General features: G+C 43.8%; 2 protein-coding genes across 2 annotated transcripts; one reads left to right on the top strand and one right to left on the bottom strand.

Moving 5' to 3' along the window:
• Positions 1-463: 463 nt before the first annotated feature.
• On the bottom strand, positions 464-7,135 carry coq10a (coenzyme Q10A). Its single transcript, XM_070967815.1, has 5 exons — positions 6,477-7,135; positions 4,903-5,052; positions 4,621-4,813; positions 4,311-4,412; positions 464-3,229 (listed from the first exon to the last, which is right to left on the bottom strand). The coding sequence occupies exons 1-5, from the start codon at positions 6,611-6,613 to the stop codon at positions 3,062-3,064; spliced, it is 750 nt and encodes a 249-aa protein (XP_070823916.1). The 5' UTR covers positions 6,614-7,135; the 3' UTR covers positions 464-3,061.
• Positions 7,136-7,772: 637 nt separating this feature from the next.
• ankrd52a (ankyrin repeat domain 52a) lies at positions 7,773-21,300 on the top strand. Its single transcript, XM_070969465.1, has 28 exons — positions 7,773-7,986; positions 8,561-8,644; positions 8,736-8,814; positions 8,973-9,043; positions 9,248-9,448; positions 9,532-9,619; positions 9,917-10,059; positions 10,269-10,481; positions 10,991-11,069; positions 11,179-11,293; positions 11,430-11,512; positions 11,606-11,723; positions 11,812-11,880; positions 11,997-12,137; positions 12,587-12,649; positions 12,803-12,914; positions 13,146-13,217; positions 13,311-13,512; positions 13,662-13,749; positions 13,861-13,978; positions 14,413-14,632; positions 14,732-14,819; positions 14,926-15,009; positions 15,191-15,336; positions 15,485-15,567; positions 15,760-15,842; positions 16,024-16,115; positions 16,518-21,300. Exons 1-28 carry the CDS (start codon positions 7,960-7,962, stop codon positions 16,787-16,789), a joined length of 3,234 nt encoding a protein of 1,077 aa, XP_070825566.1. The 5' UTR covers positions 7,773-7,959; the 3' UTR covers positions 16,790-21,300.
• The last annotated feature ends 1,209 nt before the right edge of the window (positions 21,301-22,509 follow it).

Raw genomic sequence — 22,509 nt, forward strand, 5'->3', positions numbered from 1 at the left:
ATACCTTTACCTCTCGAGGCTCCTGTTGTTGGCCGGCAATGTGAATGTGTCTTTATTTTGTTCTGCATCTTCATCTGTGATGAGACGTGTTTGGTGAGGCCTGAGTTTTATGTAATAAAGACAGTTGACATGAAGAAAGATGTTCAGATTCCCACCTCTACTATGTGCTGTTATTAATAGCTGCCCCACATACCATCACCCCACTCCGGTTTCTTGCCCGGTCAGCTGAATCCACCCTCTGTCCCCGTACCCACTCTGTCTTTCCTCTGCCTGCGTGTGTGTGTGACGAAGTGAGGCACTAATAAGGAACCTCGATTCCATGCCATTAATCGCTGAGCCTTATCTAAATTAGTTTGACTGCAGCCTTGAAAGAAATGCTTTGCAGTCAAATCAGCGAATACGCAGAAAGAGGAATCAGACTCTTCTGAGTTGCAAATGACTTCAAAACCGCACACACAGACATGAATTCCACCTGCTTTTTTATTTAAATAACAAAGCTCTGAAATACACCCACAGTATTTACAAAGATACATTTTTGCTTGAATGGAAGAAGTGATTGGACTGCAAACCTTAGGAAATATACTCTTCAGTCAGTGAGGCTGCCACAAGTAGACCAAAGGTCGTTCATGCACCTGCAGTTTGACAATCTGGAAATAAACTGTGGATGGAGGGCTGAGGTGATCATATAATACCCTTTAAATATTAAAATACTACTAGTGTTGGCACCCACAATAATGAAACTTGGCATTAAATTAAATCTGTATGCAGCAAACTGAAAATAAAACCTTGGTGTTAAATATGCACTCTAACATATGAACAACATGCCAGAGCAGAATTACTGAAAAATAGACTTAATCTACTCAATTTCTTAAGGATATAACACTCAGAAAAGGCATCTAACAATCTTTTAATGAGTTTTTTTTTTTTCACATTTTGATTGAATAAACATTCTTCATGCATTGATGATTCGTTTCTGATCGCCTCACCAACAGAGAACAAGAACCAAATCAACTCTGAAGCCAAAATCCAGCTTTAAAAATCTGCAGTTTTATTGGACCGTGAGACTTGGACCACGTGGACGTAACGAACTGCCTGTTGTGAGGAAGGTTGCACACTGCTGGCTTCTTCCATTGACCTGTGGCAACTCGAGCATGTCAGTCACCTCTGGGATGCTTAATATGAAATATGAATCCCAGCTGAGCGCCCAAACAATGTAACACGAACCGGAAAATGTTGTCGACTATATTTGTCTTTGCCAATTACATTCATGCATCAAAATGTATGACTAAATTTAACTAAAAACATCCAAAAAATAAACATGAAACCCATTAACAATGATAAATGATTGATAATGATTGCTTCTACAGCCCAGCAGTATATTTTATACTCAGCGTACGTGGCAGAGGAGTAACATCCCACTGATGACCTTTACGAGATGGACCATAAAATACAAAAGGAAAACAGCTTGTTATCGCTTCAGTAATCAGCTGGATTGTGATAAATATGGATTACTACACTATTTAAATACTTTCCAGAAAATCTCCTGGATATTTTCATCTTTTAAAAAAAGGCTGGTTGGCGCCGCTTTGATGTATTTACTAAAAGTTTGTGCAAGTATCTCACCAAATGGTAGGAGGTTTACCCATACTTAACGACGAGCAACGTCGGTCAAAGTCCCGCTTTTTGTGAGATGTCAAATGCATTGTAATGTATTACACAAAGGGAAAAAAGCAACAAATCTGCCAAGCAGAGGCGCAGAAACATGCTCCACCAATGACTGCATTTACACTTTCTCTCTCCCATCCGTAATAATCACCCTCTTCTACCAACCGTCTCACTTGCCAGCAGCCTCTTTAAAAACCACAGCTGAAGCATCGTGTGGAAGTGATGTGTGCGTGTCACAGTATCTGATTCTGACCTAACTGGAGTCGAACTACTTCACTCCGTGTTGCTGATAGTTTAAAGCGAGTGGTTGCCTGGTGGTGATTTTAGGATTCGCTGTGTGTGGTAAGGTATTTGTTTGTGATGGGTGATTTTTTTTTGCTGTAATCCCATTTACAGCATTTCATAGTACTCTCCAGTCTGTCCATGGATTCACCCACCCACCTCTGTTAATCTTGTGACGGTTACCTGTGCTGAGCTGCAACATAAGGCATGATTAAAACTAGCAGGCCAAGTCTCAATGTCCAAAAAAAACACAATTCTCACAGCACAACAGCCAACTTAAAGCAAAAAAAAAAAAAGAAAAAAAAAAAGCCAATTGAGGGCAGAGCTCACTAAACATCTGTGATACTGTCTGAACACTCTCTCAACGTCCCAGACATGGCACACTTAATTTGAACCCGAATAAAACAGAACAAATGCGCATATAACCACTGATGATGAGTTAAAAAGGACGAAATGAATGATCCTTTTACACCGAGTTTACTACTGAACATCAAACAATATATTAAAACTTCAAGTTGAAATAAATGCAAATGATAAAAGTAAAGGCAGAGAATAAGCTAACAATCAGCTGATCCAAGTGCTGAAGTGAATGGAAAACTGGTCACACTTTTACCTCGATAACGTGTCAGTGAAGTGACCTTCAGGTCGCAGTGAACAATAAGACTTGATCCCACTGAAGAGCAAAAGTCTGGGCTTTTATAGAAAAATAAATGGATGCTTTGTTCAGTGTCACTACACTGCTCATTTAAAATAATAGTCGACTCTCTACCATTGGTGACATGGTGTTGCAATGATTTACTGTTTTGGTTACATAAATACAGCTTGTAACTGCCATGGAGCAAGAGCAATGGAACCCCTGCTAGACAAAGATCCCTTAAATGGAGGTAGACAGAAAGTGAACAGACTTAACACGAGGAGGAGGACAGAAGCAAGAATCAGGTGAGGCAGGAGTTCCAGCGTAATGCTTACAGGAGCTGGACGTCTGACGTCTTCAGGAGCCATGTCTGCAGCGGCGGAGACTTGAAGTGATGGGGGGGCGAAGCAGCGTCATGCAGGTTGGTGTGGATAAAGGTGGGTACGGTTAAGGCCAGATGAGGATGTACAGGTGCCAAGATCACGTCTGGTGCACCTCGTGAAACATCAGCTCTCGTGGGATGCGAGTCTCTGGGCCGTAGAGCTTACAGGCTCGCCGCTCGAACGCGGCCACATTCTGCTTTACAACCTCGTCGAAGAACATGGTGGCTAACTGGGAGTGCAGCAAAGAGCGGAACTCAAAGGATATCTGTTGAAGAAACAAAAACAATAAACTGTAATTATCTATTGAGTATACTCCAGAGAGAATAGATGAGTCTTTAAGCACGGCATGCAAAAGGTTTTTAAAGTCTACACATCCAAATAAGTGAAGGACAGAAGTTCATGTGAGACACAGGAAAATAGTGTCCACGCACATAATGTTCCCATTAAAATCTATTAGTCTACCACCATGTGGCGTTTCAGGCCTCAGCCCTTCTTCAGACATAAACTCTCTACGGACGTTATGAAACATGGCAACAATAGAGGATGGACACTTGTTGTGGGTTAGATGAGAAGAAGGAGATCACTCTCATGTCTGTACCATCACCATAAAGCTGCAACTCAACTAGCACACATTTAGCTTTGTATAAAGAGTGGAAACAGCTGGTCTGGCTCTGTCTGGAACTATTTCTTTGCTCTGCACAGTGACTTACTGACGTGTTGTCATTGCAAAGAAAGACTCCAGGAAGTCACTGCTCCCACCAAAAAAAGAGTCAATGCAAATAATCACAACTTGCTTTAGGCTTTGTTTGCCAGGCTAGCTATTTTCCAGGCTTCCAGTATTTGCACAAAAGCTAAGGTAACTATGTGCTGGCTGTAGACTTTTATTTATTGTACAGATTAAACAGCTGTATGAGCTTCTCATTTAACTCTCTGCAGGAACGCTAAGAAGCTCTTTCCCCTATTCAGGGCTGTCTCATGTGTGGGGGGAGGTCTCTGACAGTTCCAGAGAAAATCTCAGGAAAAAGTCTGGAGTGATTAGCCAGGCTGTCAAACCAACCCGTTCGTCCTCATCCTTGCGGTTTTTTCTCTTGTAAAACTGAAAAATACTATTTAAAAACACTTCAGTTAACTGCTCCCTCTCTGTTAAAGATCAGTACAAAGCCACTTCCCTGAGCTTTTCTATGGGATCATCTGCATCTCATCCACTGCAAGGTGTTACCTTTCCCCCAAAATGTTGAGCCAATCCTTTAATCAAAGTAATTACAAAAAAAAATGCACAAAGAGGGGCAGAGGGTCTGATACACAGTCGATAAATCACAACAGGAAGTAAGCCGCGGGCTACTTACAGAAAAGTCTACCGTGCAGGTACGAGGGTAACCGGGAATGCCAGGACTGAAGCGCCATATCGTCTCCAGGTGGTTGAAGAGCTTTCCGTCTGTGCACACTGCCTAAAATCACCCAAAAGACAAACTCTGTGATTAGAAGTGGGGATTTTCAGCAATTAGTGCTTCTTAACATCATAAACATTATTAATTTCAACTGGTGTCTCTTATTTAAATTACAGCAATATCAGATACAGCTGCCATCAACAGAGGTTACATTAAACAGGTCAGATGCGTCTTTACTGACAGATTCAGTGAAGCTGGCGGCACTTACTTTAACTAGATGAGGGCGGACACTAGTGATCATAGATGTGTATCTCTCCACCACTGGAGGGAATCCCACTTCAAGTTGGGCTTTGGAGTGGCCTGCTCTTTTCATGATGGTCTGGGACTTCTTACACCAGGGCACAAAGTGCTTGTACTCATCAACATTGGCCACCACATCGTACATTTCCTGCATAGAAAACCTATGACAGACAGCATTGCAAGGTCAAGATCTTTAAAAAAGAAACACTTAAGAGGTAAAGTTGTTATTAGCTCATGCAGGAAAAATTACCCAAGTATCCTACGCTCGGAGTACTCCTTCCTTTTGTTGGTGAGACTGATGAAGTTTCTGCTTTGAGGAACAGTTGTCATTGTGTCCCAGTCTTGAAGGCAAAGCACTCTGGGAGTTCTTGTCATCAAAATGCCACATGATGACAAGTGTCTAAAAGGTAAGAGGAAATGTCCTGTAAGCCACATTCTGGAAAGAGTGCCACAGGCACAATGCACAACAAAAAAAAAGGTCCACTACATTCCAGTTTCCAGCGAATGAAATCTGTGAGCAGACAAAGAGCACCAGACCAGTAAGCACCGGAAGGTCTCTGTGTTGTGAGTGTGCTGGTATTTTCTGAGTTGAGCCAACACGCGGAGCGAAAAGGTGTCATGTCACAACCACTCAGGCTTGTTGCAACATTTCAGTGTCTTTTCCTGTAGGTAACCTGGGCAAATGTGTAATAACTAGTGGCTAACACATGATTAGAAAAATGTATCATTACTCAGTGGGGATGGGGGTGACCAAAGTGACCTTAAAATCGCATCATATTTCAGAATAGTTTTGCTACAACAATATTTAAATGAGCTTTTACTGCCTTTTTGGGGTCTATCAGCTATGACACTATTTTCGCTATTTGCTATAATTTATAAACCTCTACAAATATGATCAGGAATGAAAGGAGAACACAATGAGCGATTTATTTCTCTGTCGATTAATCTGTTGATTATTTTCTTGATTGACCAATTATTCGCTTGGTCTATAAAAAGTCATAAAATTGTGAAAAACATCAATCAGTGTTTCCCAAAGCCCAAGATGAAGTCCTAAAATGTCTTGTTTTGTCCACAACACAAAGATAATCAGTTTGCTGTCATACAGGAGTGAACAAACTAGAAAATATTCACATTTTGGGAGGTGGAATCAGGAAATTATGACATTTTTTCTTGAACAATTACTCAAAACTGTTATCAAAATAGTGGCAGATTAATTTGATAATCAACACCCAATTCATTGATCGTTTCAGCTCTAAAGAACTCCCCCAACTGTGGACGAACTCAGTACATAAATATACTGTCTACATCAGCTGATATAAGCTTTAACAAGCAATACAGTGTTGGTCCAACATTAATTAGCTATTCCTCATGACTCATGACATTTTAGGCTTTTAGTAGGATCATGTGAGTAATACATCTGTCAAATTACATTAAAAAAAAACTGTTGTGGTCTTTTGTTCAGGAAAAACTATAAAGCATATTGTAATAACAGCAGTGTCCGAAAAGCATCTATGCTTGGAATCTTTCAAATGCATAATCAGTATTGATTGACCAGTACTGAATATTGGTAACTGGCCCTTGCAACATGCATGTACTGGTCTGCTGCATGGGTACGCTCGTAAAGTCACAAGCTCTTGCCTTATTGGAGAACGGTCACACTTCTGAGATAAGGCCACCATAAATATGACGACCGTGATAAAGTTAGCATGTAACCTTCCCACTCTTCAACCTTTGATTCAAATGAGCCACTGTGTCGGTCGCTCTGTTTTGAAGGACCAGCTGTCATTACAGTAATGGATTCCGCTGTCTCCATGACAGGCTCACCTGATGTTCTGTCTCAGGCATCCTCTTGAAGCCGGTGTACGACACGCGCGGGGGGAGCCCACAGCGGCGACCTGGAGAAAGTCACTGAATGTCCGCACACCCATGGGTAACCGCCGGGCACCGGCCGTGGCTGCCATCAAACCAGCCACACGGTTTGAGGAAGAGAGATCCTGGGTCTGAGAAGCTGAGCCCGGTGTCTGTCCAAGACCGGGCAGTGGGATTCAAGGGTCCAGTTTTAACACTCTGCGTCGGTGTTGGTATGGTTATTAACTCACACGTAGCGTTAGCTAATCCTTACTTGTCAAAATAACTAGCATTCGCTGGCTAGTTGGCTGTCTTCACTTCAACCGCGTCTCTTGTCGCTTTTAGTGCTGTCAGCGTAGCTAACGTTGGTTAACCTACGTTAGTCTCCTGCTAACGTTAGCTTGCGTAGTTAGCAAGATTTCAGAACGAGTCCGACTAAACACGACGTACAGATACGTTCCTGTATTTTACAGCAAAACTCACATCCCTCCGTGTCTCGAGTCGTAAACTTGCTATAAAGTCCAATTATTTGGGCTACTTCAAGTTTCCAGTACTGTCAAATAAATACCGCAAAGCTGCGGACGACCTTCTGCTGCTAAATAAAACGCCGGTGGGACAAACTGTTCCTTTCTTCTGCCCTCGATTTGGTCAAACGGCAGTGAAGTGCTGCCCCCTACTGTATTGGAGGTGAACGGCTGTAAAATAAAGATTTTTATTTTTTCTATTTTATCCTTTACTTATTTAATTTTGAAACACAGAAGACTACAAAAGCACAATTTAATTTATTGCAAAAATATGTAGTAACGTGCTTTCTATTTTTAATGAGGGAAATAAATGCATTGTCCACAGTGTAATCATAATCTGGAAAATAATGTCCTATTGTGCGTGGTAGACAAGACGAAGTTACTACTTCATACACACACCCCCGTCATTAATGGAAATCGTACATTTTTGTAGTGTACAATTAATGATGAAAACGGTTGCGGTTGGAAGTCCAGATATAAACAGTTATAGTAAAAAGTAGACCTTAAATCATTGTTATTTTCTTAAATTACAACGGCCATGTATAGTTAAAAACATCGAATTCATTATAGGAAAAATGTTTTCACTTTCTTGTCCGTTAGCCAATGATGACTCATCCCAGTCCTTAGGCCCGTTCATGTCGTCACCTGCAGGCACTGTAAATCCAGAACGCTTTACACCTTTCTTCCACACGATGGCGCCATTTCACCCGAGGAGGCGAAAACAGACCGCCACGCCTGTAGGCGGACCAGCACAGTCGTAGCCCGTATCGTCAGACCAGACATAGGATACAGACAACAACAGTGACAGATCAAGACCGCATTTCTGTTTGCAACCAGCTATGGGTGTAGTCTGAAAAGTGGATACAGTAGCGCACCGCAATATACCTCGAAGTTTTATCCTCATGAAGGAGCTCCGTCCTGGCTGAGTTTGGGAGATGGGAGTACTCAACATTGCAGACCAGGTACGCTGAAAGAGAGCGGTCCGTGTTTACGCTGTGGCGCAGTGTATTTGCTGGGCAAGACTTGCTCTTGTGCGCAGCATCTTACGTCGTACTCGCCGGACTAATTGTGCTTCTTTTTATTTTAATGGTGGCGCATGTTTATTTAAGTGGATGTCTCAATCGCATAGATGTAATCTCTTGTGATTGGGGGTGCTCGACATTCATACGCTAACGCATACGTTGTTGCAGCTCTCACGAAGGCCCTCCTCTGGGTCGCGGCCAGCTCTGTAGCCGAATTAGCCGTTTGGCTAGCTGACGTACGTAACGAGACAAGGGCCTGTAGGCCTCAGCCAGGGCTCAGTGTATTTGCTGGAGTGAACCCAGAATCGCATTAACGCTACAGGAAAGACATTAAATGCAACGTTCAACACAATTATATTGTAATTAGCCAATTAACTGAATCGATCATTGCTATAACCAAAATGCGAGCTGCTCATAGTGTGATGGGCATATCTGAATCGCTCCTCCGGATCAGCGTTCATTGTATGCAACGGTACGATCGCAGCAACTTAGCAGGTTATTTTCTGTATTGCAGCCTCCTCTGGTCCAGGCCATCTTCAATCGTAATGCTGAAGAAGTTCAACTATTATTGCACAAAAAGGAGGATGTCAATGCACTGGTATGTATGATGCAAAGCGGGTTCGTATCGTGAACACACATGAAAATCAAACGCCACACTCTCCTTGATTGATCACATATTTATCCCGCAGGACCAAGAGCGCCGTACGCCACTTCATGCTGCTGCCTGTGTGGGTGACGTCCATATAATGGACCTCCTCATTGAATCAGGTGAGTGAGCTGTGTGCATTTCTGATGCCTGGCTATGTGTTGAGAATTTGGACCCCTCTGTGTGGGTGAAATGTGGTGCAGACTCGGTTCACTGTGCAGCTGCATTGCCCTTTTCACTTCTTTATGACCCTTAAACCTTTTCGTCCTTTGTCTGCCAGGTGCCACTGTAAATGCTAAAGACCATGTATGGTTGACCCCGTTGCACAGAGCGGCTGCTTCCAGGAATGAAGTAAGCAATAAACTCGTTTCCTTTTGCCATTTCAAACAGCCTAATGATCTCTCGGTGAGATCACTTCATCCTTGAATTCTGTTATCAATTTACCCGCTGCGTGTGTACAGCTGCATTAAAATGTTGTGCAGACTGAAGGAAATGCAGCTAAACCGCAGATATGGCGTGCGCCTTAAGCTCTTGTGATTGCTTCCCTCTCCCCAGAGGGCAGTGGGTCTGCTGCTGAGGCGCGGAGCAGAGGCAAATGCACGAGACAAGTTCTGGCAGACGCCGCTGCATGTGGCCGCTGCCAACCGAGCCACACGCTGCGCAGAGGCCCTGCTGACCCAGCTGAGCAACCTGAACATGGCAGATCGCACCGGCAGAACTGCCCTGCACCATGCAGCTCAGAGTGGGTTCCAGGAGGTGAGTCTTCTTCTTGAGGTTTTCATTATACGACAAGAACCTGAAGTGTGGTCCTCCTACAATTTCATTTATTCGTCTAACAGATGGTGAAGCTGCTGCTGAACAAAGGGGCCAACCTGAGTGCCATCGATAAGAAGGAGAGACAGCCCATCCATTGTGCTGCTTACTTGGGTAAGCAAGTTTCGTTTTCTTGCCAGTGCTGCACAGCGCGCATTTTCATTGTCAAATAGCAGTAAAAGCTCCCATTGTTCGTGGCAAGTTTTACTCAAACGAGGAGCGAAAACGCAGCCAAACCATTGCGTCACAATCGGGGTCAAAGACGCGACAGTCTCCGGATGAACAAATGGTTGTGTCTCTGCTTAAATCTCTCTATTTGTGGTCATTAGTGCTTTCAGCCCGTCAGCATGAATAGAAATCATGTCTGAGGTAATACTGAACCCTTTTATTCCCTGTTTGTGTTCTTCACAGGGCATGTGGAGGTTGTGAAGTTGCTGGTGTCCCGCAGTGCAGACAAGAGCTGCAAGGATAAGCAGGGCTACACGCCTCTCCACGCTGCTGCTGCAAGCGGTCACATCGAAATTGTAAAGTACCTGCTGAGGATGGGGGCAGAGGTGAGTGATTTCACATCGATTTCTTTCTTTTTTTAATATTGATTTTTAAACTAGCCAAATTAAGCTGCCCTGTTGTCTGTTTCATTAAATGTCACAGCGAATAACAAAGGCTTTTATCATCGATAGCTTATTATACGATTTCCTGGAGTCCGCCCTCTCAGGCTCAAGGCCCAGTCTGATCTTGTGTCACATTTGTGTTTTACTGTCAGATTGATGAGCCCAACGGCTTCGGAAACACTCCGCTCCACGTGGCTTGCTACATGGGGCAGGAGGCAGTGGCGACCGAGCTGGTGAACCACGGAGCTAATGTCAACCAGCCCAACAAGTGCGGCTACACCCCTCTGCACCTGGCTGCCGTCTCCACCAACGGTGCCCTCTGTCTGGAGTTGCTGGTCAACAATGGGGCAGATGTCAACCAGCAGGTGGGAAATTTGATGATGATGCTTTGATTTTCAGTTTCCACCTAGAAGTACAGATGTCGTAGGGCCGTGCATTTTGTTTTACATAACATTATGCAGTTGTAGTTAGACAACATTGCCATAGTATGCGTGAAAAAGGGAGTGCACGAGGAAAAAATGCCATAATCATAAATGTCATTGGTCATTCCTCTAATTATAGCTTACAAGACCTTTAAAAAGTATCTTGCTGCCCAATCTCAGCGACAGGAAATCCGTTTTTTGTGAAAATGGATTTAGTGGAAACTGAGACCTTTCACTTCAAATGTGTATTAATTTAAACTGATAGCAGTCAGAGTGGGAACTACTCAGCTCCTGCCACCTTCAGAAGCTGCACAGTGACACAGGAGCCGTCAAACCGGCCTCGTTCACGGTGGCTGTGGGAGCTTTCTGAAGCTTGCTTAAAAAGTCTAATCAGTGGATCGTGATGCTATTGTAATGATAGTAAACTATTCTTACCCCCTCACCCTCCACAGAGCAAAGAAGGGAAGAGCCCCCTGCACATGGCAGCCATTCACGGACGCTTCACACGCTCTCAGATCCTCATCCAAAACGGTAATGGGGACTTTGCTGACCGACCGATCTGTGAGAAAGTGTCGGTGTGGACTTTTCTCGACTTTTTAACGCGTCGTTGATTCCCTCCTTCTTCCCTGCTCTCCTTCAGGTGGGGAAATTGATTGTGTGGACAAGTATGGCAATACTCCTCTCCACGTTGCTGCTAAGTACGGCCATGAACTGCTGATCAGCACTCTGATGACCAACGGAGCAGACACGGCCAGGTATCGGAAAAGCCTTAAATTATGCTATAGATAAGTGTGATTGTGCCACGAGGTTGTTAAGCGCAGTGTTTAATACAGAAAAGCATGTGTCTCCTGGTTTCTAACCCCATTTTTTGTGTCTTTTTGGCGTCTCCAGACGTGGGATTCATGGAATGTTCCCCTTGCACTTAGCTGTGCTGTACGGGTTTTCAGACTGTTGTCGCAAGTTACTCTCCTCAGGTTTGTCTTTGTTCTCTGAATGTTTGGACTCTCAACTTTTCCATCCGTTTGGACACGACTCTCACCGCCGTCTGTTTCCTCATTGCCCTGCAGGTCAGCTGTATAGTATAGTTTCATCCATGAGTAAGGAGCACGTACTATCGGCTGGGTTTGACATAAACACCCCTGACAACTTTGGGAGGACCTGTCTACACGCTGCTGCCTCTGGAGGGTAAGCTGCAGAATCACTGGAATAGTAAAACAATCCCAAATGTTCTGGTTCTCCTGAATTTCACTCCTGTGATCATCTCTCCTCACAGAAATGTTGAATGTCTGAACTTGCTCTTAAGTAGCGGTACCGACTTGAATAAGAGGGACATAATGGGAAGGTGAGTTTCCCGTCATCCTTGTTAGATGCTTTGCAGCGATGCTGCAACAGTGATTTGAAGTGCCATTGTCATTATTCTGAGTGGCTCTACTCTCTCCCCCCGCGCCCTCCCTGTAGGACACCGTTGCACTATGCGGCTGCTAATGGGAGGTACCAGTGCACTGTGACCCTGGTGAGCGCTGGCGCTGAGGTCAACGAGCCTGACCAGACAGGCTGTACTCCCCTGCACTACTCTGCCGCCTCCCAAGCCTTCAGCAGGTTGGAAAACTCATCCCTCTCATCTTCTGTTCTCTCTGAAATGCCAGAAGCGACTCAAGCCACCGAATTGTGTTCGAGGCTGGCAGAAACGCTGCTGTTGTCCTGATGGAGTGGTAAAACTGTCAAATTGGCAGGTGGATCATGAAATTCACAAACAGTTGGTGAACAAAAAACTGTTCACTGGCTGTATCTGCGTCAGCTTTTTCTGTTACCTCTCACGACTCACGCTTATGCAGTTCAAGCAGTTGGCGCTTTATTTGTATGGAAATCACCCTAATATTTGGGTTTATAGTCAAATCACGTTAATTTCTTTGCATCAACAAGCTTTCTTAGGTGACTTTTTAACTATCTAAACAAAACCCAGAGGAATGTGCACTTCTGCAGTGATGAATCTGTTTTCTCGACCTCGAGAACGTTTATTGAATCAAAGCATTTCTTGGTCTTTTCAGAGTTGATCGTCATTTTTCTGGGAACCATCAGAACGACGAGGATGAGGCGAAGGAGTCGTACTTGTGAGTTCTTCTCTGTCCTTTCTTACATCTGATTGACTAATGTGATCAAGGCTTTGCATTCAATAAACTGATACTAAGTCTGTTTGTGGAAAACACTTGTCTTTATCCCCCCTATCCCCCCTCTCTGCGTTTCGTGTCGTCTGTGAACGCCAGCTGCTTGGAGCATCTTTTGGACAATGGTGCTGATCCATCGATGGTCAACTCAAAGGGTTACAGTGCTGTTCACTATGCAGCTTACCATGGCAACAAGCAGAACCTGGAGTTGGTGAGTTTTCCTGTTTCTATTCTGAAATCAACTCAGCAGATGCATTAATCAGTCATAAGTCACATGTTCCACGCACTGATACACATGTTGGGTGATGTCTGGTCAAAGTGATCAGGTGATCGGGTTGTTTTAGCAGGCTGTGATTAGTGAAAAACATTCAGGTGTAGATTTTCACTTCACGTGTTTTACTTGTTTCCTCTGTAAATCAAATCCATTCATTTATCTTTTCAGCTCCTGGAGATGTCGTTTAATGCACTAGGAGACATAGAGAGCAGTATTCCAGTCAGTCCACTGCACCTCGCTGTAAGTGTGTCACATCAACCAGCTCTCTGGGTCAGTTGGCCTCGAAATGTTGACTAAATCCAAAGGTGTGACTGCCTTCCTCTGCTCCCTCAGGCTGACAAGGGCCATTGGCAGGCGCTGCGTGTGCTGACGGAGACTGCAGCCTACGTGGACATGCAGGACGCCGCAGGCCGTTCTGTGCTCTACTTGGCTGCCCAGAAAGGCTACGCCCGCTGCGTGGAGGTACTGTTGGCTCAGGGGGCCTCCTGTCTCCTCAATGACAACCGCCTCATGTGGACTCCAATTCATGTTGCAGGTATGCTGCTTACTGCTGGAAGATGTCATGGCATAGCTTTGTTTGACTGTCACCGCCCTGACTTGAGTCAATTTTGACTTTATAGAGAGTATTCTTTTTTTTTTTTTTTTTTTGTCTCATTCTCTCTCTTGGTCTGTGTTTCATACCAGCTGCCAATGGTCATTCAGACTGCCTGCGCATGATGATTGATTATGGGGAGGAGGGGGATCTCGCCAACGTTGCAGACAAATTTGGCCAGTGAGTTCTTTTCTTTGGAGCGGAAACGGTTTAATGGCTTAAGCTAAACTGACCAGTGAGTATACAGTAAAAAAAACAAAAAACATCTGTCGTCACCTCTGCCCCCTTCAGGACCCCTCTGATGCTCGCCGTACTGGGAGGTCACACCGACTGTGTCCACTTCCTGTTGGAGAAGGGTGCCTTGCCAGATGCCAAGGACAAGAGGGGCAGCACAGCTTTGCACAGAGGGGTAGGTCAGAAACCCTGCACACCGTCACAGAGCATCACCTGCACCACACACAGGTGCAACAGCACAGGTGTTTCACCTTAATCCTCACTACCAAATACTGCAGTTTAGATAATGAAGTTAAAATGGGGACGTGTTTGAAGTCAAACTGCATCCAGCACATTTCCCACGTCAGCGAAAGAGTAAAATATCAAATGAAAGGAAAAATAAAGGCTATTTTTGGAAAGTCAGGAGGCCAGGTGTGCAGCTCAGTGGTGGATTAAAAGTGTTTTTAATCAGAACGGGAAAGCCCTGTCGAAGGAAGTAGCCTAATTAATGCTGCTGTGATCCTGGAGTAGAATACACAACAGGGGAAAATCATTTCTATCTTTAGAGTAAATAAGTTGTTGCTGTTCTCAGTGAGATTGTCTCATCACCTCCTGCTGGTCTCTGCTCAGGCGGTGTTGGGTCATGATGACTGTGTGACAGCCCTGCTGGAGCACAAAGCTTCTGCACTGTGTCGGGACGCCCAGGGTAGCACACCGCTGCACTACGCTGCATCCAGAGGCCACACGGAGATCCTGGCCAGTCTGGTGCAGGCCACCATGGCAACAGACCCACAAGATAAACTGCTGGACAACAAACAATACACCCCATTACACTGGGCTGCTTACAAAGGTTTGCTCAGTTCGATGGACTGGAAATGGCTTATCTCCAAACCCGCCATCGATCAGTGTCACGTGTGTTGTCTGTAACGCTGAGTGTGTTTGTTCTCAGGGCATGAAGACTGTTTGGAGGTTTTACTTGAATTCAAAACATTTATCCATGAAGAGGGAAACCCTTTCACCCCCCTGCACTGTGCTCTGTGAGTATTAACTCGCCGTGTCGAAAGAAATTACTTTTACTGCGAGAAAAACAACTGCGGGTTCGATGAAATCATCATTTTTGAAATTCTGCTGTCTCGCTCGTAGGATGAACGGCCACAGCGGTGCTGCAGAGAGGCTGCTGGAATCTGCTGGGGTCCACATGATCAACACCAGAGATGCCAAAGGAAGGTGAGGCTGCGGAACAAAAGACTTAGCAGGTTTACGTAAGAACAGCAGGGATTATTTGATGTCTTATTAAATAATCAATCGTGAAGGCTCAGAGGTTTGTGCTTAAAGGCCGCCACAGCCCCTGACGCTGAAACACCAGCCATACGCTAATTGCTTGGAGCGTCTCTGTCCGTGCCTGCAGGACCCCACTGCATGCTGCTGCGTTTGCCGAGGATGTCGCGGGACTTCAGCTGGTGCTTCGCCATGGGGCAGAGATCAACACAGTGGACAAAAGTGGACGCTCTGCTCTGATGGTAGCTGCTGACAAGGGACACAGCGGCACCGTGGGTAAGTCTTTGACGCGTTAATCTGGCGGGATTCTTACAGCTCGTTTTCTCAACACATCGCTGTTAGTCACACTTTTAGGCTTCAGTAGGTGCATCTCCTCTGAGTGTAATTATCAGAGCAGGATGTCTGAGTGTCTTTTGTTGTCCAGCCATCCTCCTTCACCGGGCCAAGGCTGACCTGACACTGCTGGATGAGAACAGGAACACTGCCCTGCACCTGGCCTGCAGCAAGGTACGCATCAGTTACTCACAAGGTCCTGAAGTCAAGGCTCCTCTGTGCTGTGCTCAGCGTAAACGCCATGCAGTCTTTCTTTAATAACCAGTATTCTTACACTTGGCTGTAACAAGGCACGCTGTCTTTGAACGCTGAGCGACTGATAAACACTTTTTTTTTTTCTGCTGTCTTTTTCTTTTTGTCCCTCAGGCTCATGAGATGTGTGCCCTGCTGATTCTGGGGGAGATCCACAGTCCCACACTCATAAACGCCACCAACAGTGCTCTGCAAATGTGAGACGCTACTAACAAAACATAGAGTTTATTGGGATTTGATGCAAATAATCGTGTAGCTTTTCCTGGCCGTGACTTTCAGGCTGGATCTCTTGCTTAAAGTTTAGGGTGTTTTTCACATGTTCCAGTAGATGAGTAGTCACCCTGCCAGCCGTCTCACAGTCTCCTCGTTCCCCTCCAGGCCCCTCCATCTTGCAGCACGTAATGGCCTGGCTACGGTGGTGCAGGCACTGCTGAGCAGAGGAGCCACTGTGCTGGCTGTGGATGAGGAAGGTGAGGCCAAAGTGCTGCATGAAACTAGCGATTCAGAGTTTTTGAAAGGATAGCACAACTTTAAAAATGCTTTGGCTTATTTACTATAAATCACACGTTCTGCAGGTGCACAAACCTGAGGGAAATGTCTTTTTTTAGCTGCTGAATGTTCACCAGCTGCATGGGGGGGGGGGGATATTGTGTGAAAGATGCTAAAACTGATGAAGCTGCAGAGTCGGGTGATGTTTCTGTGGGTTCATCCCTCCGAGCAGCATCTCTGACATCACGCAGTCAGTTGATCCATGTAAATATAAAAACATTAGCTGGAGCAGCTTTAAAAAAGACTCCCTGATATGAATTGCGTCTTGTTGAGTTGCTGGTCTGCACTAATGTGGGTGTGCTGTCTGTCCATCTGTCCATCAGGCCACACCCCAGCCCTGGCCTGTGCTCCCAACAAGGACGTGGCTGACTGCCTGGCTCTGATCCTCTCTACCATGAAGCCTTTCCCCCAGCGGGACCCTTCCTCCTGCTCCTGCTCCTCTCCCACCGTCTCCCCCTCCCCGGGTCTCAACTTGCTGAAGCACTGCGGCATCACCGCCACCTGCGCCCCCCTGCCCAGTAACGGCCTCCACAACGGCTACGTCAAAGACCGTCACGGCGCGCCAGTCGGCCTGGACGGGTGTCTGTCTGAGTGAGGTCGCGCGCCCCCCTCAGTCAGCTGCTATCACCATCATCACCACCAGGGGGGGACTCCCTTTAACATGGCCCCGAGGACCAGGAGAGCACCCGCCCACATGTCTGTTCTGTGTATGTATGTGTTTGTGTGTCTGTGTGTGCGTGAGTGTTTGGTCTTCTCTTGAGGTGCAGTCAAACCTAATATGCAATTAGATCCCATTCCTCCATCTCCTGGTAGTGCTTAATAAGTAGAGGCGGATTGCTCTACAAGGTCACTCAGATGAAGTGTGGGATCCAAAACAAACACTAGCAATCTGGCCATCTCGAAATCATTTAACCCTTTAAATCCATGTCGACATAATTATATAACCGACATCTAAGAAGAGCATGGAAATCGGTGTCTTCATATCATTCAGTAGAAAAGTCATATCATGTTTAATCAGTCGCGGTGACCTTGTAGAGGAACAAACGGCCTTCCCAAAAGAATGATCAAAGAGTTTCTTTGTTTCTTCGATTAGTTTTTTCTTTCTTTTCTTTTTTTGTTTTTAATTGTCCGTTAGCCTAGATTTTTATGAAGGAACCACACAAGGGAAAAATCAAAATTTTTGCTTATGAGTGCAATGCTTGTGTACTACAGTACAATCCGAAAAAATTTGGAAAAGGGTCACAAAGATGTTAATTCCATAGTGTACTTTAAATGTACGGCCTAGAATTGTTTGGCATTTTAAGATAATTTGGTAACGCTGCTGAATACGTTAGCACGTCTCCTTCCAAAGGAGGGCCATGTTCGGGTCGGCGCGGTAACATCGATTTGTTCTCAACGCCGACTTCGCGTTTTAAAGATGCTAAATAAGTGTTTGTTAAGCTAGAATGTTTCTAAGCATATAACTTATGACCAAAGTTGATCAACACTATTATGGCTATAAATTATTTATTTGAGATGAACTGTACTGTATAGAGAAAGACAATAGATCTTGATATACCTCGTCAACTCGTTTAGCAGCTGCTTCATCTTCACCCAGGGTCCGTAGGCCTAATGTTCTCTTTTTGTAGGACTAGAGAACTACTGTAGGATAGTGACTGACTGAGGCCTTGTTTATTTCTAGATGAAGGCTTTACTAGTAATATCTGCCAACAACACCTCATCAAAGCATCGTATATCTGAGCACATAAATGAACAAGCCATTTCAATTTATTTCCCATCTCTTTAACAGTGTTTTTTGGAAAAGATTTCAGAATTGAAGGGCCTAACTATCGAAAGAGAGCAATCTGTTTTGGTTCTTGGGCGCTCGTGACGTATTTTTCTTTCGCGTTCTCGAAGTTGAACTGGCCATCAGCATCGTGGTTTCAACGAGCTCTCGGTACAGGAGTGTTGAACTAGTCTTAAACATCTAACAGCTCATATCTCAACTTCTCGGTGGTCAGCTCTGATCGGTTTGAACAGATAAGAGTATTGTCTGCTACTTTTATTGGGCAGTTGTCAAGCAATATTTTCTTTTGGCCTTTTTGTTTGACGTTATTGAATAGACAATCACTGTCACAAGGGCTTTTGTTTCCCTGGAATGTGTTTGATTTTTTTCCTTATTTTTTTAATTATTTTCTTCCGTTTCTATTATTTCATGAAAAATTACCTAAAGACTAAACGAATGGCTCTGTGTGTGCTGGGCATTTTACTGTCAGTGTTAACACAAATGCACTGGATTGCCTTTATGGCATCTCATGAAATGCCTTTTGACCCATGCCTTCCGTAACACATCATTTCAGTTGGATTGCGTAATGGCAGAGTGTGATGAGCCCTGAGACTGATTATCTTTCCACCCATTTGATAGCAACGGCATTGAACCACGGTTGCGCCATCGTGGCTAGTGGAAGACAAATTGCCCGGCGTATCTTTATATGCCCCGGCGTTATCGAAGACCAGGGAGTTGATATCCCTTTTCGAAGCAAATAGGGCTAAGAGGAAAGGGAGAGGGATCTTTGCTTAGGCCAATACCTGTTGTTTAGATTTCAGGAATAGCAGAAATCCAAATATGTGCTTTTTTTCGGTGTTCATTTTGTTGTCTCCTCATCCCATTTCTGGTACTAAGCATACTAAAGATGATTGTATCGGACCACTAGAGCTGTTTGTGACTTTTAGATGTGATATCTATGCTATTTTGTCCTTTTTTTAGACCATCTGCTGGTGGTTAAATTACACTGAGTCGGATTGTTTTCATTGGTGTGATGACTTCATATCCACTGGTAATGAAGTGGCACAATTGCACACGTTAGTTGACTGGATGAGAGATGAGGACCTAGACTAGGCTACGTCGTTAAATACCCCCGCCAAAAGTCTTCAGCGTATTTCACGTGACTCAAACTGACAAAGTCCATTTCAGAGCAGTAACTTCTCAGAGTTTGTGTCGTAGAGTCGTAGTTAGCATTTCAATTGACCTCCGTAACTGATTGAAATGAAATGGAACTAATCGATGACCCCCAGCCTTTGTTCTCTTGATCAATTTCTAATTCCCAGGAGAACGGTTATTATCATTATTATTAATATTAATATTAGGGATAGGTACATAATTTTTTGTAATCTCAGGATCTGTGCTGAAGCAGCAGGCAGAATTTATTAATCCAATCAGATCTCAGCCGGATTATTATTATTATGTCTACATTTTGTTTCATTTTATTTCTGATGGGATGTTCCATAATTTAAGTCCTTTTTAACCCTAATCCCACAGCACTTAATTAGATAGTCAAGCACGCACTTTAGTACATTCAGGTTCTAAGTGTGCAAAATAGAGCAGATGTAATGTATGTACTTATGTTTACATGCATGTGTGTTGCTGCTGAATACAGGAAGGAAGGGTTGCAAAAGACGAGCAAAGGTTGCAACAAAATTGTACGCTAACAATGCATTATTTAAGAAAAAAAAAAAAAAAGTACTTCGGGACAGTGTCCACTGCCCACTGACTTTCTTTGTGTTATCTACTTCTGGGCGACCGGCCCAAAAAACAAGTGACAAGGTTACATTACCCAGCCTACTGTTTATAATGCAGACTCTGGCCTCGGTCACTTAAAGTCAGTCCAGTGATTCAACAGACACCTCAGGCAGGCTCCTCAAAATACTCTACATACTCTCTCTGCCATCTGTAGGTGCTGTCTGTCTGGGCAGGGATTTTTATTTCTCTTGTGATGTCCTCATCTGACCAGTCAATGGAGCCATTGCCCCTGCAACTGTGCGAGTTGCAACTGAATCCTTTTGTTGTATCACAGTATTCTTATACATGCTTTTTTTTTTTTTTTTTTTCTTTTTTTTTTTTGTGTGTGTGTACCAGTGATAACCGAGTGATTGCGCTTGGGAGCGTGGAGCTAGATCACGTTTTGATACGGTGACGGTTGAACAAGTGGAGCATATACAATATATCTGGTGTCAGAAATGGAAAGCAATGAAAGGTCCAATTGTAGCAATAGAGAGTGTGTGTAATCGTGTGCAGCACAAATATTGCACTGCCATCCATTTAGGCCAATTCAGTAAATCATAGCATAAATGCCAATGGAAGATTGAAATGCGGGTTAGATGTTATAATCTTTGGTCACAAATAAGGCCTGTTTGCCAAAATGTGTTGAGAGGGGAAAGCCTCTTAGTAAAGCAGCAATGGATTTATGCATATGTTCAAGCAGTTTACAGTCTGACCATCAAATCTGAGCCATGAATTTTCTGACTGAAATGAATGTAGGGTCAGTTTAGAGCAGGACAATTTGCTTTCTCCCGACTTTAAACTGTTGCTCTTCATTTGTCTTGCATAGATATGATTATACAGGTAGCATGTAATAACCTAATTCTCTACATATTATACAGTATGTGTAGTAGTCTTCCTGCATTGAGGGTCTGGATAAGTTTTTTTTTTTTCTTTCTTTCTTGGCATTATTATTGGAGTATAGGCCTGCTGTTGTGTAATATCGCTCTTCTTTCTCTATACATGTGTATATTTGTGTGGAGTGTAGCCTATAAGGTAAACAGAGGACAAGAGTTCAGATGAATTTAACATTCATGTTCATCCATTCCATTGAGATTGCCTTACAGTACAGTAAAACAAGAGGGACAAAAAGGTCTACAGTAGACATGATCACACATACTCGTAAATAGCCTATATTTGACAGAAATGCACCTAAGCTACACCCATTTAGTGCCATAGAAACCTTTATTTGCCTTTAGACATAAATCATACTTACCTGGTCAGTAACGTATTCAGAAATAGGCAGGATTAGTACCGTTTTTTTGTTTGGAGCTGCATGTCTTTTCACCGATTATATTAGTCAGAGGAAAACTATATAAATATTTGCATGGGATATTAGTACTTAAATGCAAGTATTCTGTTCAAATTTAATGTCGGTAGAAGTCTGTTGTATAATTGGACATTTTTGGAGAATAGAGTTAGTCCCTTTGGTATTGGCAAAGCAATCCCTAGGTTGTGTGTTTATTTAGCAAGATGGTTTATAATGTGTGTTACCAGGATAAAAAAAAAACAACGCGTTTTTGATGTCCAAAAAAAAAAAAAAAAAGAAGAAGAAGCATGGTATATACAGTATAGAATTGATTTGCCTCAACGGATGTCTCGGTTCTTACTTGAAGTAAATGGCAAATTTCAATTCAACTCTCTGATCCACTGTTGAGCCTTTTTGCCTTAAAAGCTGAAAAAGGAAAAGATACCTGACAGTACCTGATAAGTTGCATCACCTGTAGAGTTATGCTACTTGGTCGGATTGCTAAAAAAAAACAAACAAATTCTTGGCTAATTTTGGTCTCACAGACATCTTTGGGTGTCGAGAAGCACACAGATCAATTGAGGTAGCACATAGCTCAAGGTTGCCACGGTGCAGAGATTGTTCTGAGAGGTTAGGATTTCGCCATATTTGCCACTGTGAATGAATGAATTCAGAATTCACTCGCAAACAATCAACTTTGGCTTCTCTGTCATCCAGAGACAAAGGACACTGGGGATGAAAGTGGTGTACCTCAAGAAATACAGATGGAAAGGAAATTCTTCTGAGAAATGCTTGTACAGCTATGCTAACAAAGAGTTCAAATCTTGTGATCCATCTTGTCGTGGGTAGTGTAATTCTGCTTAAACCAGCCTAAATCAGAGATGTATCTATGCGGAAGTGTTAGATTAGTGTCGGCAGATGTCTCATGTTTCCTACCTTACAAAGGGGCAGCCAACTGCACCTTGTACTTTTTATTGGACCTGCAGTTTTACCTCATCGGTGATATTTCGTGCGACGACACTGACATCTATCCTCTGTGAGTTCTTTTTTTTTTTTTTTTCCTGATGCCAGTCGTGTAGATTTCTCTCTTGTAGTGTGTGTGTTTGTGTGTGCGTGTGACTTTTCAATATATGCATGTCGAAACTAAACATGCACAAGTCCCTTTTTTTAGAACAGAATAGCAAAGTAGACCACGTTTCAACATGTTTCTCTTCATTACAACCAACAGACGAGTCTGTTATCTGGTGCAGGTCATTTAGGGTGAAGGGTACAGTCTAATTTATGGTGGGAAATGAAGGTAGCTATAAAACTTTACCTCTGTAAGTCAAAACAATACAATTTCACTGCATGACTAATGCTAGTTTGACCGCCTTCCCTGCCTGAGCACTTGGTTATTAATCCCCCCCCCCCACCAATAGGATCTGTGTAATATCGAGCACAGTGGTGGCATGGTGCCTTTTATTTGTTACTACCGAAAGGTACGGTCTTC

This window comes from Chaetodon trifascialis, chromosome 8, assembly GCF_039877785.1.
Source record: "Chaetodon trifascialis isolate fChaTrf1 chromosome 8, fChaTrf1.hap1, whole genome shotgun sequence".
Classification (NCBI taxonomy): domain Eukaryota; kingdom Metazoa; phylum Chordata; class Actinopteri; order Chaetodontiformes; family Chaetodontidae; genus Chaetodon; species Chaetodon trifascialis.

Bases quoted from the DNA above. Each gene is read 5' to 3' on its own strand.
- coq10a (XM_070967815.1), bottom strand. From the start codon at position 6,613: ATGGCAGCCACGGCCGGTGCCCGGCGGTTACCCATGGGTGTGCGGACA. The intron at 5,053-6,476 runs GTGAGCCTGTCA...CTTACCTTTTAG, and splicing joins TGCCTGAGACAGAACATCAG to ACACTTGTCATCATGTGGCA. The intron at 4,413-4,620 runs GTAAGTGCCGCC...GGGTGATTTTAG, and splicing joins TCCGCCCTCATCTAGTTAAA to GCAGTGTGCACAGACGGAAA.
- ankrd52a (XM_070969465.1), top strand. From the start codon at position 7,960: ATGGGAGTACTCAACATTGCAGACCAG. The intron at 10,060-10,268 runs GTGAGTGATTTC...TTTTACTGTCAG, and splicing joins TGCTGAGGATGGGGGCAGAG to ATTGATGAGCCCAACGGCTT. The intron at 15,568-15,759 runs GTACGCATCAGT...TTTGTCCCTCAG, and splicing joins TGCACCTGGCCTGCAGCAAG to GCTCATGAGATGTGTGCCCT.